This window comes from Mobula birostris, chromosome 4, assembly GCF_030028105.1.
Source record: "Mobula birostris isolate sMobBir1 chromosome 4, sMobBir1.hap1, whole genome shotgun sequence".
In the NCBI taxonomy this organism is placed as follows: domain Eukaryota; kingdom Metazoa; phylum Chordata; class Chondrichthyes; order Myliobatiformes; family Myliobatidae; genus Mobula; species Mobula birostris.
In genome coordinates, this window is record NC_092373.1 from 165,163,055 (window position 1) to 165,181,603 (window position 18,549).

At 41.0% G+C, this 18,549-nt stretch overlaps 1 protein-coding gene across 4 annotated transcripts in view; it reads right to left on the reverse strand.

Moving 5' to 3' along the window:
• The window catches only part of npnta (nephronectin a), a 90,135-nt gene extending 75,329 nt beyond the window's left edge, over positions 1-14,806 (reverse strand). The window contains exons 1-4 of one of the 4 annotated variants that reach the window (XR_011885793.1): positions 14,250-14,806; positions 12,191-12,288; positions 8,350-8,400; positions 2,382-2,474 (exon numbers count right to left, since the gene is read on the reverse strand). Coding sequence is in view for 3 of the 4 variants with exons in the window: in XM_072256397.1 (XP_072112498.1) it covers positions 2,382-2,474; positions 8,350-8,400; positions 12,191-12,288; positions 14,250-14,329 (322 nt within the window). In the remaining variant the exon portion in view is untranslated. Of the gene's footprint in view, positions 1-2,381; positions 2,475-8,349; positions 8,401-12,190; positions 12,289-13,794; positions 13,994-14,249 lie in introns of those variants that run through there. The other 3 variants (XM_072256397.1, XM_072256399.1, XM_072256398.1) reach the window with 3 other exon arrangements.
• Between the last annotated feature and the right edge of the window lie 3,743 nt (positions 14,807-18,549).

The following is an 18,549-nucleotide window of genomic DNA, read 5'->3' on the forward strand; positions in this document are numbered from 1 at the left end:
TCTCTACCAGATTTGCACATCTGGACACTGCAGTTTTTCCTCATTCTCCTTTACAAAACTGCTCAAGCTCTCACAGATTGCATGGGGATTGTGAGTGAACAGCCCTTTTTAAGTCCAGCCACAAATTCTCAATTGGGTTGAGGTCTGGATTCTGACCTGGCCACTCCAGGGCATTATCTTCACTGTTTTTAAGCTATTCCCATTTAGCTTTGGCTTTATGCTTGGAGTCACTGTCTTGCTGGAAAACAAATCTTCTCCTAAGCCGCAGTTCTCCTGCAGACTGCATCAGGTTTTCCTTCAGAATTTCCCTGTATTTTGAAGCCTCACCTCATTTTACCCTCACCTTCACAAGCCTTCCAGGGTCTGTTGCAGTGAAATATCCCCACAGCATGACGCAGCCACCAACAGGCTTCACAGTGGGGATGGTGTATTTTTGATGATGTGCCGTGTTTGGCTTACGTCAAATATACTGTTTAGTCTGATGGCCAAAAAGCTCAATTTTGTTCCATCAGAGCATAGAACCTTTTCCATCTGACTTCAGAGTTTCCCACATGCCTTCTAGCAAACGGTAGCCCAGATTTCATGTCAGTTTTTTTTTGCAACAGTAGCTTTCTCTTTGCCTCTCTCCAATAATGTTGCGACTGATGAAGTACCCAGGCAACAGTTGTTTTATGCGCAGTCTCTCCTACCTCAGCCACTGAAGCTTGTAACTCCTCCAGAGTTGTTATCTATCTCTCGGTTCCTCCCTCACTAGTCCCCTTCTTGCACGGTCACTCAGTTTTTGAGGACGGTCTATTCTATAAAGACTTACAGCTGTGTTATATTCTTTCCATTTCTTGATGATTGACTTAACTGTACTCCAAGGGATATTCAGAGACTTGGAAATTTTCTTGTGTCCAACTCCTGGCTTGTGCTTTTCAATAACCTTTACACGGAGCTGCTGGGAGTGTTCTTTTGTCTTCATGGTGGAATTTTTTCCAGGATACGGACTCACCAGCAGTTGGACCTTACAGATACAGGTGTATTTTTACTACAATCAATTGAAAAACCTTGACTGCACACAGGTGATCTCCATTTAACTAATTACATGACTTCTAAAACCAACTGGCTGCACCAGTGATGATCTGGTGTGTTATATTAAAGGGGATGAATACTTATGCAATCATTTACATTGTGTTTTATACTTGTAATTAATTTAGATCACTTTGTAGAGATCTGTTTTCACTTTGGCACGAAAGAGTCTTTTTCTGATGATCAGTGTAAAAAAAGCCAAATTACATCCACTGTGATACAATTGCTGTAAAACAATAAAACACGAAAACTTCCAAGGGAGGTGGATACTTTTTATAGGCACCGTATGAGTAAGATTATGCTTACATCACTAGCATGTGCATTCCAGATAGACAATAAGAACGTTTATGCTCCATAATATATGTGGCTATTGTTCAGTATATCTAAGACTTCTGATTTTTTTGTATATGAGCTCAGTTGGGATGTATGGAGTGCCTTGGGAGGGGTAGCATGTCTGGTGAAGAGACTTGTCATGTCTAATCTGGGACAGCTCTTTTGTCCCCAGTGGTCACGCAGCTCTCACCTGTGGCTCCAAGTCGCTGGTTGCATGAAAGAGCAGTCACACGCAGTACACTGCTCCAACAGGCAGACTAAAGCAGGTGAAGGTAGACAGTATGCTTTATACCCTAGTGAGATAGGGACCTGCCTGACGTAGCATGTGAAGTCAGCTGCGGGGGAACTGGACGGATGAGATCTACAGTGAGTTCCAAAGACCAGGAAGGCAGCTGTGCAATGCTCCACGGAAAGTGAAGAGCATGACGAGGCATAGAATTCATGGCCATCCATTACAGCCAAGCAAAACCCTCTTGTGGTAACTACTCGTACCACTGCACTCAGACTTCCGAGGTCAAGAGAGTGGAACTGCCCTAGTACAATGGCTTTTTCACTTTGCTGTTCCACACAGGTTTCCCGTCATCATCAGAAACCACCATATAAACTCAGGCACCACACCACCATATAAACCCAGGCAACACACATAGAAAATGCTGGTGAACGCAGCAGGCCAGGCAGCATCTATAGGAAGAGGTACAGTCGACGTTTCGGGCCGAGACCCTTCGTCAGGACTAACTGAAAGAAGAGATAATAGAGATTTGAAAGCGGAAGGGGGAGGGGGAGATCCGAAATAAACTCAGCCCTGTTTTAATTATCAGACAGAACAAACTGTTGTAAATCTGTGTATACAGTTTCCTCTTGGAAAATAATAGTTCACTGTGATTTGAACACTGGTTTTTTGAATTATTTCTAAGGTATATAATACAAGAGGTATCTAATAAGAATAAATCGGACCATTGTTTTCATCCTGTTCTTACCTTGACTGCATGTTTTGCCCGTGTACCCTGGGTAGCACTTGCATTTATTTGGTCCCACGCACTCTCCATGTTTACATCCATGGTGGCACACAGCTGGCAACAGCAGATCAAACAAATTAACACTTAAAACAGAATAACCAGCAGCTTCATTAGCCCAGTCAAGCTAGCTTTTCCCGATCAAGAAGGATTCTGTTTCAATAAATTAAATTCAAAGGTCCAATCCAGCACACCACAATTTTTTTTATCTCAACAAGGAATTATTTCTCAATCGCTTATCACTTGATTCACAAGGACATTGACTTTGACATGCAATGCTTGTCCCTGAAAGATTATTAAAAGCGTATACATATACCAGTAATAGTGAGAAAGAAACCAATGAATTGCTATATATAAAAACAACAACTTATCTTGTACTTTAAGGTCTTGCCCAGTCTGGTCAGTTTGGGCAGCATGGGCAAATTGACTCTCCTTTGAATTGACCTAGTTAGCAATTTGTTTTGGGAACAGATCTCATCACGGCATTTTCAGAGTAATCAGGGACAAGCAATAAATGTTGGCCTGTAAGCAATATCCATCAATGACTAAAAAACATTTTAAAAGACATATTTTCACAATGTCAAGCACTAGGATTGTAATTCATTCAAAATCAAACACACTCTTTCCGTATTTGATTTGAGCATTAAATATATTCTTTCTGATATATCACATCTCTTCCCCCGAGATTTGTTTCACCCATCTTTGAAAGGCATATCTTCCAAAAGGCTGCTCACTTCAAAGTGGGCATCTGCTTCCTGCTGAATTGATAACACATGCACATTTGACGTGTTACAGCAGCTAGCCATAGTCCGAGAGATGATAAAGGTCGAGTGAAGGACTGTATCTGTAATATAAAACTTGGGGTTCATCTCAGACTGGAAAAATTGACATTCCAGTAATGTGATAATCTTGTACTTACAGTGCTAGAGCTACTTCCAGCTTAACAAATTGTAACCTCAGAGCATCATTCTTCATTTTCTACTTTGAATGACTTACCTTGATAGCAAAGTAAAGTTTCTTGCAATACTGCCAGGATGAAGAGTTCCTGCAAATTGTGCATGGCTGGGAGTGGTCCAGGACCACATGGAGCAAGAAGGGCTTTTGCTTGATCAATGCTGAACTTGGGCAGCGGAGATGGTAAATGGCCTCACTGCCCCTCACATTGTGTGAGCTGGGTATGAGTACTGTGCAAAGTGAATCAGGCACTGTTTTGTGCATTTGATCACTTTCCAATTAACTCCTGCTGGGCAAGGTGATGACACATTCCAAGGCTAAATAGCTTCCTGAATCCATCCATGGAGTGCTGGTGAGGTGATGATGATTGATGATCTTAGTGAAGGTAGAAAGGGTGACTGTCTCCATGGAGAACATTAGATGGGAAAGGTGGGAGTCCTAAGGGAATCAATGGTCCAATGGACAAAATGGGAAAGTGGAGTTAGGGTAGAAAATTACTCATGATCTAACCATTGCCATTTGAGAGAGCCTTTGGTGCATAAATTGATTCCTGTTGCGTTTGCCAAAATACTGCATTTTAAAAGTACTTCTGTAGCTTCAGTATGCTTTGAGTCACACAAGGGTTACAAAAGGCATTTCCAACTTCAGCAAAAGAAGGAATGGACCACCTCACATATTTTACACCCATTCACTCCATTGGCGATCACCTGCCTCATCTGTGGAAGAGTTTAAATTCCCACATCAGCCATCACAAAAATAAGGAGCAAAAATAATGCCATTCTCAATGTCAAGTGACTGCCCTTGAAAAAGACAGTGTGTCATTTTCAATGTCAAATGACGGCTCTTGAAGAAGAGATATTTAATTCTATAATTTTATTGAATGATGGAAATGTTATTTTGGTCTTGTTTCTTACGTTTTATTTTGTAATGACAGGATTCAGGTGGAAAGAAACAAAAGGAAATGTTCCCAATTGTAAGAATAAAAGATCAAAAGAAATTTATATCATGGCATGACTAATACTGGAAATCAGCGGCATACAAAACGGATGGAGAGGCAGTGAGTTTCTGAAAAGATATCTGCTGCTTTTGCAGAGAAGGAAGGAAACTAAATAGTAATGTTCAGAACTAGCTATGTAGCCAAAAAGGAAAACATTTACAGAGCTATGGGGAAAGAGCAGGGGAGTGAGACGAATCATGTAGCTCCTTACAAGAGTCACCAAAGGGTCAAATTGCTGACTTTATGCTCTAAGGTTTGGTGTTTGTTAAGAATTTTCCCGCAGCAGAAGTTAATGAATGTCCATTACTACTTGCTTCTTACATGACGTCAGGAACTTTCACTGAAGTTGCAGCAATCCTTTCCAATTATGTATTGTAAGCACACTATTACGTTTCCATCAGAACACTCTTTGTGTATAGCTCCCAAAGATGAGTTTATGACGGATGAGAAGGGGTTGTTGGAAGAAATGCACAGTATTTTAATTCATCCCATTGCTTTGAAAGCTATTTATTAGACAGAGGATTTACTTCATGGTGGTCTAGTCTAATGTTTATTCAGTATCTTGTGGCTGAATCAAAGAAATGAACAAATAGACCTCAAACTAATGACAGGTTTTCATTTATAAAATGGAACATTCTCACAGCAGTTTCTATTGGAATATTCACATTGGTTTGAATGAATTGCATATGCTAACCAGATACCTCACTCTGAACAGGGGCTTCTGAAGCACCCATTCAAGCAACAGGATACAGACATTCCTTAGTATAACAGGGTCACTGAGAAAACAAGATAGCTTCTGGCTCTCCAGGAGATGTCTGCAGAAATAGTGGGAAGGGAGCTTTTACTCCACATCTAACCTGTTACTATTCTTCATTTCCATTTTATGTGGTTCCGTTTCTTTTTTTAAGATTTAAAATAACTCCACAATATTAACAGCATATAAACTTAAACAAATGTTTGATGTTACTGCAACACTCACAACACGCTGGAGGAACTCAGCAAGACGGGCAGCATCTGTGGAAAAGATCGGTCGACATTTCGGGCCGGAACCCTTCATCAGGACTGAAGAGGGAAGGGGCAGATGCCCTATACAGAAAGTGGGGGGAGGTGGGGGGAAGGAGAAGGTTGGTAGGTTTCAGGTGAAAAACCAGTAAGGGGAAAGATAAAGGGGTGGGGGAGGGGAGGCAGGGAGGTGATAGGCAGGAAAGGTGAAGAAAGAATAGAGGAAAACACAATGGGTAGTAGAAGGAGTTGATAGGCAGCTGGGGGAGAGGGTAGAGTGACATAGGGATAGAGGAAGGGAGGGGGAGGGAATTACCAGAAGTTGGGGAATTCTATGTTCATACCAAGGGGCTGGAGACTACCTAGATGGTATATGAGGTGTTGCTCCTCCAACTTGAGTTTAGCCTCAACGTTGCAGTAGAGTAGGCCATGTACGGACATATCTGAATGGAAGTGGGAAGCAGAGTTGAAGTGGTGGCTACTGGGAGATCTTGTCTGTTTTGGCGGACGGAGCAGAGGTGCTCGGCGAAGCGGTCCCCCAATCTGCGTCGGGTTTCACCGATGTAGAGGAGGCCGCACCGGGAGCACCGGATACAATAGATGTCCCCAACAGACTCACAAATGAAGTGTTGCCTCACTTGAAAGGACTGTTTGGGGCCCTGAACAGTGGCAAAAGAGGAGGTGTAGGGACAGGTGTAGCACTTGCGCTTACAGGGATAAGTGCTGGGTGGGAGATCCGTGGGGATGGACGTGTGGACCAGGGAGTCGCGGAGGGACCGATCCCTGCGGAAAGCGGAGAGGGGTGGAGAGGGAAAGATGTGCTTAGTGGTGGGGTCCTGTTGAAGGTGGCGGAAGTTGTGGAGGATAATGTGCTGGATCCGGAGGCTGGTGGGGTGGTAGGTGAGGACAAGGGGAACTCTGTCCCTGTTGTGATGGAGGGAGGATGAGGTGAGAGCCGAAGTGTTTAAAATGGAGGAAATGGGGGTGAGGGCATCATTGATGACAGCAGAAGGGAAACCACAATCCTTAAAGAAAGAGGACACTTGAGATGTCCTGTAACGGAAAACCTCATCCTCGGAGCAGATGCGGCGGAGATGGAGGAACTGGGAATCGGGAATGGCGTTTTTTCATATGGCGGGGTGGGAAGAGGTATAGCCGAGGTAGTTATGAGAGTCATGGGCTTGTAGAAGATGTCAGTGGACAGTCTGTCTCCAGAGGTGGAAACCAAGAGATTGAGGACGGGGAGTGAAGTGTCCGAGATAGACCAAGTGAATTCGAGGGCTGGGTGAACCAAGTGAACCAAGTGAATTCGAGGGCTGGGTGGACCAAGTGAATTCGAGGGCTAGGTGGACCAAGTGAATTTGAGGGCTGGGTGGACCAAGTGAATTTGATATTACTACTTTCGTATTCATGCCCCACTAAATTTTTCTACTGGACTGGAAAAAGAAGCTAGATCCTGGAAGAAATATAGTTTCCATGTCCCCCACTCTTAACACATGAGTGAAATGGGTAATGATCGAACAACTTACCACATCCTTGTGATTTGACCTAGCAGAATAGACAAAGATGGTAAGCAATGCACACCACTTCTCTGCATATGTACACCACTAAGAAGCCTCTACAAAACTACTAGAGCTCTCACAATCTAAAGATACCTTGACCTTTTAGTGCAAGGTTCCTACTATATCCACCTTTCTGAAACTCGTAGTCATATACCATAGTCAGCTATAGCATTTCAGAATCATAATTAGAATTAGAATCAGGTTTATCATCACCGGCCTGTGTCATGAAATTTGTTAATTTAGTAGCAGCAGTTCAGTGCAATACATAATATAGAAGAAAAAAAGTAAAAATAAATAAATAAGTAAACCAATTACAGTGTATGTATATTGAATAAATTAAAAATCATGCAAACACAGAAACAATATATATTTAAAAAGTGAGGTAGTGTTCACGGGGTCAATGTCCATTTAGGAATCGGATGGCAGAGGGGAAGAAGCTGTTCTTGAATCACTGATTCTGTGCCTTCAGGCTTCTGTACCTCCTATCTGATGGTATCAATGAAAAAAGGGCATGTCCTGGGGGATGGGGTTATAAATCAGTGGAAATAAGATTTACGGTAACACAATTATTAGGCGCACCTTCAACTAAGTGTTTGTCATTTCTATAGTAAGTGTAAATAGTAAAATGTACTTTTTAGATTTTAGCAAGAAAGATTTCATTTACCCAGTCCTAGCTACTGTTGCATTGCACTGTGAATCCCAGTAGCTAGCGGGGGCAACAGCTGGGGCCAGGGATTAACAGCAGTGTTGGCAGAACACCTATGAAGAATATTCCACTGTTGAGATGCCACCATTCATTTAAAATTAGCACTATTGTGATCTCTTAAAAACCAGGACTTTTCTCCTTTCTAACAGCTTGATAGCAAGGGCGGTCGGTGCTGCTTTGTCTTGGATTATTGTACAGACAATAACACGACATAAGCACAAAGCATTGCTGGAATTTATTGTCCACTATCATATTTCAGGAACCGTACACATCTCTAGATCAAAAAGAACTGGGTCTTATATTGAACATCAGGATATCAAATTAGAAACACAGCAAGGTCCCACAAACAACAACTTGAATTATTTTATTTGATTAGATTAATTGTGGGTTCACCACAGGCCAGCAAACCCTGATTTTCTTGAAGGCATTCTGAGGAATCTTTTACATCCACCTAAGAAAGCAGAGAGCCTCGGAGTAACAACCAGAAGTCAGCATCCCCAACAATGCAGTACTCTCTCAACACTATTATGCAGCGTGAAACTACATTATGTTCTCAAGTCTCGGGAGTGGGACATGAACTCTGACTCAGAGGAGGGAGCATTATTGCTGAGCCAAAGCTGACACCTGTCAGTGAGATTAATCTATGCTTCACATACCCTGTCTTTAAACCACAAATTAACAAGATTATTGTAAGAAATATGTTAAGCTAACCTTTCAGAGGGTACGTTACTTGACATATTCTCTGCAAAAACGGGATGAAAGCTGGAAAACAAATATCCAGAGAATTCCAGAGGCTTTTTAGGAGGTTGGACTTGATTTAGTTAATAATCCACATTCTGGTACACACAGGCAAACCAATACACACTCACCCAGACACACGCATATATAATGCACAACTCTTAAAAATTCTCTAAAACACATAACATTGGTCACAATTTTTTGTGTGCTGGTCAAGACCACACTGTTTACTCTGCAATAATTGTTTGCATTAATGAGTGAGAGATACACAGGGGAGAAATTTTAATTATTCTCTACTTTTGGGTTGCCTTCTTAATCTGGTTACAAGGGCATGTCTGCTGATGGGTGACAATTGCCCAATCCAAAGCAGGAGTCTGTATGAATACGTATGCAATGCAAACTGTAGCAGCATCATTCATCCTGTGGCTGCAGCACTCATGCCATTTACTGACAAAAGCTCTTGCAGGCATTGTTATTTGAAAGCACCCAACGATTCTGTATCTTGGAAAATATATCAAAATAATCTTTTAGACAATCTATTGCAAAAATTTATCATAAATCTTTTTTTGTTTATTGGGCTGTATCTTATAAAAAGAATTTAATCAATTAAGGATGCCCAATCTGTACATTAATAGCAAAAGAAACTCCACGTCTGAATACCGGTGTCTAACGAATTGATTCAGGAATTAGTGCACTTGTTATCACTGGGCAAACCTTTCTATATGCAGAGTTCCAGAGATGCTTTTCTCAGTGGCAACATACAAAAACTCCTTTTGAACCTTTGTCTGCTGTGCAATAAGGGCAGTAAACTGTCACAAGAGATGTCCCTGTCATAAAGGTTGTGGCGGTAGGACTAAATGGATAGTTCTTCCAAACAAAACTTGTTAGGCATGATACCTTTACTGCGTGATTTAATGACACACTTTCAACTGCATCTAGAGAACAGGAGTGAGAAGAGCCTATTTAATAAAACATTGATGTATGGTTATTCACAATCAAGTTCAAAGGTTTAAATTACGACCCACACTGAGCCTTCTTTAGCCTTACCACCAACCACTTGACCATGGTTGTGATTGTTTTGTCTTTTACTGGTTGCTATAGGATTATAGGTAGTTCACATTATCTTACTATACTACAAACAGTTTCTAACTACAGCGTATTCTCATTCCTGAGGTTGAAAAATTGGGAATTGCATATACAAATAGGTGTCAGTACAATTGGATGTCGATAAGAAAAGAGGAAGGATTCTTAGCTTAATAAATAAAGAGTACAAAAGCAAAGCAATGATGCTAAAGCTTTCTAAATCTGAGTTTAGCTAGAATATTGTGCCCAATTCTGGAGAAGACACTTTAGAAAGGCTTTCAAGAACATGTACAGAATTGAGGTAATTCTCGTGTATAGAAATAGCAGAAAAGCTGGAATTATTTTCCTTGGATTTAATAGTAAGATACAGAATAATGAAGTGCTTTGATAGTGTAAACAGGTGCATAATGGTTGCATTTATGGAAACATTGGCAATCAGAGGACACAGGTTTAACTCAAGCAGTGTATGAATCCGAATGTCATTGAAGTGAAAGTTTTATGGATTGATCTGGAACTCATTTCCAAAATGTGGTGGAAAATAGTTCAATGAAAGGAGTCAGATACATACTGGAAGAAAAAGAAGGGCAGTATAGTGGGGCAGGGACTGAAACTTACCAGAATCCTTGCCTTTTTGCAAAGCGTTGGCATTGGTGCTATGGGGCATAAGATGATATTGGTATAGGGCTGGGCCATGCAAGAGAGGTGCCAAAGAATTTAAATTTTCTGATTTTTAAAGATTTCACGTGCACGCATTTTAAACATTACAGGGTGAACATGACTAAGATCCAAAATCTCCTGAATGATTATTTCAGGGATCTGCAAGCCTCCTTATGCATGCATCTATTTCTAGGACATTGCTGCTAGAAAAGCAGAACAAAGACCTCTGAAGACATGACACAGTTTCTGATATTTTTGAAAAGTTCTAGAGCTAAATTTGGACAAATTTACCAAGGTTAAAGGACATCCCCTGGTCTCTGAAACTAGAAGCAGGCACAAGGACTGCGCCACCTAGTGTCAAGCATATAAATTATAGTCAAAACTGACAGAAATGAGAGCAAGGGAGATTTTGGGTGCTGGCTGTAGCGAACTATGGAATGGTCTGATTAATTTGGAGGAAGTTACAAATAACTGCATGTGACCAGTGGACATGAACCAACATTCAATGCTGCCACTTTGAAAATTCCCTCTGGAACACTGTAACATGCAATTTTCAAGTATATTTGACAGTGTAAACAGGTGCAACAGGTTTCCTCTTTTAAAAAATACGTCTGTCATCTATTCAAGGTGACACAGTATGCATTTTAGAGTGAATTAACTGCAGGAAAGATTTTGCAACATTGCACATGTCCAAGCTGCCCCTTGCATTTTAAATTCCAGTAGGATGTCAACAGCCTTACTTAATCCCAGGCAAGCAAGTGCAAAAATAAACTTCACCTACTCTTCAGGAGTAAGGATGAGCAGCCATTTGCCAAGCACATTAGAAGCTTCTGCAGCAAGCTGTAAACCTGTACTGAATAATGAGTAAAAATACTATTCCCCATCAACCACCCCCTCAACACAGGTATAAAGTTGTTGCTGGTAATAAATAAATGTGTGGGGTTTGATTTAAATTGTTGTTCTGCTTAATGCCTCAATGGATGACCACTGCACGGATACTATGCACTTGCCTTTAATCTCTTCATGAAGATGACTTGAGCAAATGGCCTAATCCAAGTTTTTATTTTTTAAAAAGTGTGTTAAAGCATTTATTTAGTGCATGCTAAAAAATCGTGCTGTACCTCTGATACTGTGATTGACAATGAACATAATACTACAGCTGAGACTTTCTAAGTTAAAAACAGGAAATACTTTACATGCAAACAGCAGTAATATTTTGCAGTATGTATTCCAAAAGGGTTGTGTATCTGAGGGGCCCATTAAAACATTCAAGACCATCTCAGATTTTTGTTCTTGTTGGATAAACATATTAATAGATATGGAGCAAAAGCAGGAAAATTGTGTTACAGAGCAGATTAACCATCAGTTGAATGAAATCAATTATTACTAAAGGTCCAATATCTGCACCCAGGCATCCAGTATTCAAGGCTCTGGAACTATGTAAAAGCAAAGCTCTGCATAAAGTCTCCCAGAGTAACACTATGAACTAGAATTTGCAACTTAAAATCATTAAATGATCTCTGATTGTGTATGTATTTCTTTGCGAACAAACAGTATAAATAAATTTCATGTGACATTCAATAAGAATTGTGTTAGAGTCCTTTAAGGAGCTACCTATGTCATACCCCTTTATAGTATCTAAATGACACAACACTACAGGAAAACCTCATCTCTACTGGAGATAAATGGTTGCAAGCTTCATATTAAACACTCTTTAATATCCATCTCTCCTAGTGTTTTGAAGTCCCAGCTATATGTAATTGCCTCTATAATACTGCTTCGATGTTCCTGATGTAAAAACCCAGTATGTATAAAAACCTAAACATCTAAAAGGCCTTGATCACTTGTGTGCAAAAGTCCTTGTTATGTGTTTGTAAATATCCTGGCTGAGTGCAAAAGTCCCTGTTATGTGTTTGTAAATATCCTCGCTGAGTGCAAAAGTCCCTGTTATGTGTTTGTAAATATCCTGGCTGAGTGCAAAAGCCACAAGTGCACGTGAGCAAAAGCCCCAGCTCCCTGTTATGAAAGCTGCAGCTGTGCGCAAAAGCCCAAGCTGGCAGGTTGAGGTACTCACGCTGGCACTGTCCCCAGGGTCTGCGGTTCCATCCCCAACAGCAATCCATTCGAAGCCCATAGCGACACATGCCCGCAAGAGAACGCTGCTTGCGGACCCTGAACGGGAAACAAGGCCAGAACAGGATCAGTGACTTAAGGCAGAAAGAGAGAAACCACCAACCATCAAGCTGTGTGCACCCAGGCTGATCGAGGGAAGTCATCCTTCACCAATTCGAGCCATGGACAGTGTGTATTAGATAGAAAAAGACTAGGACAGACTTGGATTGTTTTCTCTGGAGCATCTGAGGCCAAGGGCTGAACTTATAGAGTAAATGAAATTATAAAAGGCATAGATAGATTAGAAAGTCAGAGCCTATTTCCTAGTGAGGAAATGTCAGATCCGAAAGAGCATAAATTCATGGTGATAAGGGGAAAGTTTAAAGATTTGTGAGACAAGATTTTTATGCAGAGACTTCTAGGTGCCTGGAACACAGCTCAGAGGGAGATTGCGGAAGCAGACGTGATAATAACATTTAAACACAGGCAGGGGGAATTCAGGAGGTATCGGTATCAGATTTATTATCATTGCCTTAGATGATGTGAGATTTGCTGTTTGGCTGCAGCAGAACATTGCAAATTACTTAAATTACAAAAATAAATAGTGCAAAAAATTATATAATTAAGTAGCAATCATGGGTTATTCAAAAATCTAGTGGTAGAGGAGAAGATAGCATTAGGTTATATTGATATCATGGTCAGTGTAGAAATGGTGGGCTGTGCTATACTGCTCTATGTTCTGCAGAACCTAAACAACTCCTTTGCCCCACCATGACCTTGACAGTCCTAATCTCATTTTTCAACAACTGGCCCATAACTTTTTATGACTTGATAATTCAAGAGCTCATCCAGGTACTTTTTAAATGTTGTAAATGGACCTAACTCCAACACCTTCTCAAGCAATGCACACCAGATCACAGGCATTCACCTCAGGGTTGAGGAGTTAAAATGAAGCATATTAGAAAGGGTTTCCTCTGAAGGTCATGATCAGCAGACACAGGTTTAAGACATTAGTAAAGAAATCAAGATGTATTGGTGAACATGGGTGCAATGAGGTCAGACAGAAATTTTCTTTCATGCATTGAAACGGCCGGAAAGACTGGCAAAAGAAAATTCATTAGTCAAAAGAGAATTGGACCCCTATCTAAAAACAAGGAAGAATTTGCAGACATAGGCAAGAAAGGCTGTGGAATATGGCTTTTTAAGCACTGTAAATAGATGGAGTTAAGATACTAGGTGAAGATTTTTTTTCCAAAAGTTTCTACACTTCAAAAGTACTTCATTGACTGCAAAGTACTTTGTAATGTAATGATCAGGGACACAATAGGTCTTCCATAAAAAGTTAAGACTTTCTTTCAGAACAGTCCTGATCCAACAGTCTTAAAAGGCCAACTTCTCTTGCTCCCATGCATGGGACCACCTAAGTGAATCTTTCATAGATTCAGCCCAAGTAAAGGAGTTTCCTTACGATTCTCCATTCCTGGTCACGTTTAAACTAATTATTTACATTTGCCCCAAATCAGGATCTGGAGAACGGCAAGCGCATCGATTCCTGGAGATCCTTACCCGACACACGGAGTCAAGACACGCTCACTGCGGTACAGATCATGCGGGCGAACTGTTGCATTCTTGCACACCCCAGCAAAGACTCCATGTTACTACGCAAGCCCCAACTTGACAGCGAGCCGGTGCCTGTGTGTCTGACAATTTTTAATCGCAACGATCTGACTTTGGATACACGTTGTTCTTTTTGTAATGTCAGGTTCTGTACTTCGATTTAAAAATAAATACGCTGAAACGAAATTACACACCATAGCAGAACTTTGCAAACACTCAAGTGTCAAACGTGACAGGTGTTACACCACATTAATGATGCAAAAATTTAAAATAATCAATGGACAAAGAAGGGTATAAACTCGAATTTAACTGCATGGAGAATTTATAATTGTCGCGACAGACTCCACTTCATGTCGCTCTGCTACAGGGAGAAATGTATATCCGAGTTCCTTGCATAGTTTTACCTGTTTCTGCTGTTTTCTTCAGCTGTGACACACAGGTACAATGTGGACACGGCCAGCAAGTGCCCCACGAACGCCCTCATGGCCTTCCCCTTCCCCCTTGCAATCCTTGTCCCTCGATAAAACAGAACGAGTGCAATCGGCAGCTGTTTCTCGATGTAGGGAATGACCCTTGCTGGATCGGCGCCGTTGAGCTTGGTCTATTGGGAACACGCTTCTCTCCACCGCGCTCTCCAGGTCTTGCTGGAGTTAATTCCCGTGAAAAAAAAAACGATCCAGCAGTTAGTTCTCGCAGAGATTCGGTGGTGAATGCATTCAGTACGGACCGTGTCCCTCTCTTCTATTTCCACTCCTGCCTTGTTGCTCTGCCGAAGATTAGATCCCCTGGCGGAGGATGGCTTTGGTTAGCTCCGACAAGTCAGCGGAGAGCGGGAGGTGCGAGTATAGTGGGAGAGGTTGGGAATGTTGTGGTGTGTAGGTTGGAGCAGGGTGCGCGGGAGGTGGGCGCTTGTCATGCCCCTAACCCAACCCTTCCCACTTCCCCGTCCCTAGCCGCAGCTGTTGTCAGTCATGGGCAAAAGAATGAGAGACAGACAGACAGACTGAGAGAAGTAATGATAAATACAGCGGGAAACAAGGATAAGGACATAAACGTGAAAAAAAAACAGTATCGTAATCGGAGGGAGAGAGAATCTTGCAAAAAACGATATAAAGAGCTAACAGGATAGGAGAAAGGCAAAAGTGAGAGCAGAGTAATCGTGAGATTAGTATTGGAATTGGTTTTCATAGACACGTACCGAGAAAAGCATCGTTTTAAAAGTCTGCGTGGCGTCGGGACACATCATGATATCACGTAGCAGCAGGACGCAGTACATAGCGTTGAAATTACAGACAAAGTGAGTGCAGGTAGACAAGTAAAATGCAAGAATTCATTTTTGGTCAGTCGAGTCTCATAACACCTAGAAGTCCTTCAGACTGAAATGATGCAAAGGTAAAATGGGTTGAAGTAAATTGGAAGAAAAAAAAAGATGCATTGTGTGTGAGAGGATGGATTAGATGAATGCAGGGTGCTCCACTCACAGGGCAGCCATGGGGAAGGTAAACCAGCATCAATCCAGAATCGCAATGGAAATTGAAAATGAGAAGATTGAGAATCTGTTCCACTGAATGGCAAGAAGCTTACCGGCTAAAATTTCTCCCTTGCTATGTTATCACCAGTTATAAGAGAGATTTTGCCCAACAGAAAAGAGGGAAATGGTAGTTCTGCCAGGTCTCAATGCATTGGGGTCAAAGATGACCTCTTGATCTCCCAATCTCCCTTGTCATGACCCTTGTACTTTTATTTGTCTACCTGCACTGCACTTTCTCCGTCACATTCTGCATTCTGTTTTCCTTTTTACTACCAGGATGTACCTGTGTATGGAATGACCTGTCTGGATTATCTGCCGACATTCCACCGTATCTTGTTTTGTGACAATAAACTATTACCAATTTGGTCTTATATTCCTGGGCAGGTGGGCACATTTGTGAGCACTCTGTACTGGAATGACTTGTTCAGAGAGCTCTGAATTACTCAACAGCTGGGTAAGGGTGATGGGACCTCCTGTATTGGATTCTGAGGGACAACAGATTGAAGCACCCTTAGCTCTGCATTATTCTCAAACTTGCTATTAAAGTGTACAGCAGCCAATGAACTACAGTCATCTTACTTTACACAGTGTTTGGATTTCCTAACAACATACTCTTCTTTTGCATTCTTTAAATCTGGAACTGGGCAAGGAATGGACATAATTTCTAGAAAAATGGGAGATTAAAGAGCAAATCAATACAGCTGGATTCAACAGCATTCTTCTCAAGTTTAGACACTCACAGAGGAGAAGGCATGTATTTCATTGGCAATCCATTCGCCATGTGCCATGATTTTCAGATCAAAAATCAGTGCAGCAATTAATATCACAAAGAAAATGTTCTAGAGAGTGCACAGTTTACCACATGGGGTGGTATTTAAAGATTCAAAGTACATCTATTATCAAAGAATGTATGCAGTATACAACTCTGAGATTTGCCTTTCCCACAGGCAGCCACAAAATGAAGAACCATGCAATCCATTCAAAGAAGAAAAACATTAACTTGCCCCCACACACACACACGCACAAAAAAAAATCACATCACTCAAACAGCAACCAAAACAAAAACAAGCAAAACATGGAATATAAAACACAAAATCAAAAAGCACATTCTCAGGCAATTAAAAACAATAGCCCACCCTGTCATCACTCAATGAGCTCAGTGCTGGGAGTGGAAGTGTTGGCAGCCTTGTGCTCTTCCCTTGGTGAGAGGTTCTCAGAAAGCCTCAATCCAAACCAATAGGTAACTGCTGATATCAGCAGAACTCCAAGGCTATTATACATCTACTTGGTTAAAAACAACACACATAATTTCATTGCTTCATGTGATTGGTGGATCCAAATTATAAGCAAAATAACTGGATAGATCAGTTTAGAGACAAAGTATAAAAACCTTTCCCTTGTAACTGCTTCTCTGCTCCTTTCCCAGTTTCCAGGTCTTTGGCGTTTCTACTTCTTTGTTCATGTTTGGAATCCCTTTTCTTGGGCTTTTGAAAATGCCTATTTTCTTGCTATCTCATTTCTTCATTTAACTTTACTCTACTATCTCTCTGTTCCACATAGCTCAGTGTGTGTTCCTTTGTTGATGTTCAGTATAACATAAGCAGTAGTAACAATAGTAGATCAATAGGACTCTAGAGCACACTCTGCCATTGTTAGATCATGAGAGATTAAATTCATCTCCAACTAAAGTAGATGTAAACTTGTTGTTGTTGCTTGTGTTGCTCTGAACATTGTGGGCATGGTATATTGGCACCAGAATATTATGCAAACAATGCATTTCATTGTATTTTTTACTGTTTATTGTGATGAATAAATTAATCTGAATCTGAACCCTTATTCTGAAATTATGTTCCCTAGTTCTAAATACCCCATTGAGGATAACATGCTCTCAGCATCCTCTCTACTCCCAACCCCCTTCTACTCTGAGTCTGAGCCCAACCATAATTCATACACCAACTTCTTCATCCTAAGAATCAACCTCGTCAATCTTCTCTGCGCTGTCTCCAATGCAATTCCTTAAACATGGAGATGAAACTGGATGCAGTAATGCCAAGTATGGCTTCACCAGAGCTTCATAAACGTGCATCAGTGTTTTCCTACATTTTATTCCATACCTCTTGCAAAAAAGGTCAATATTCCATTGGCCTTCCTAATTACTTGCAGTGCTTGCTTGCTAAAATATTGTATTTAATGAATGTCTGATCCCTTTGTGCTACATTTAGTCTTTAATTCATTTAAAATACCTTATTTATTCATTCTTTCAAGAATGAATAACCTCATATGTTCCAATATTATTGTCTATTTGCTAATATCTATGGTCATTTAATTAATCTATCTATATTCTTTTGCAAGTTCTTTATCTCCATACAGTTCGGGAATCAATATAGTTTTGTATCATCAGCTAATTTGGCTAGTTTGGTTCTTTCATCTGATATGAATTCTCAATAATTCAAGTCCCAGCGCTCATACTTCTATAATTTCTACACTTCCACTAGGTATTGCAAACAGAAGGAATAACGAGGTAGTGTTCATCGTTCATGGACTGTACAGAAATCTGATGGTGGATGGGAAGAAGCTGTTTCTAAACCATAGTATGTGGGTCTTCAGGCTCCTATGCTTCTTCCCTAATGTTAGTAATAAGAAGAGATCATCTCCTGGATGGTGAGGGTCCTTAGTGGTGGGTGCCACCTTCTTGAGCATTGTTTCTTGAAGACGTCATGGATTGTGGGGAGGGTTGTGTCCATGATGGAGCTGGCTATAACTCCATTCCTGTGCATTGGAGCCTCCACACCACGTTGTGATACCACCTGTAAGAATGATCTCCACCAAACATCTATAGAAATTTGCAGGATGCCCAGGACTTGAAACTACTCATCCTTTTCACCACTGACCCCTCAAACAAAGACTGGTGTATGTTCTTCTGACTTCCCCTTCCTGAAGTCCACAATCAGTATCCTGAAATTGTTGATGTTGAGTGTGAGATTGTTGTTGTTACACCACTCAACCATCTAATCTATCTCGCTCCTGGAAGCCTTCTCATCACCATATGAGTTTCTACCATCAGTGAATTTATAGATGTTATTTGAGCCATGCTTAGCCACACAATCATGAGTAGAGCAAGGGACTAAATATGGAGCCGTGAGACATATGTGTGTTGATATTCTGCAAGGAAA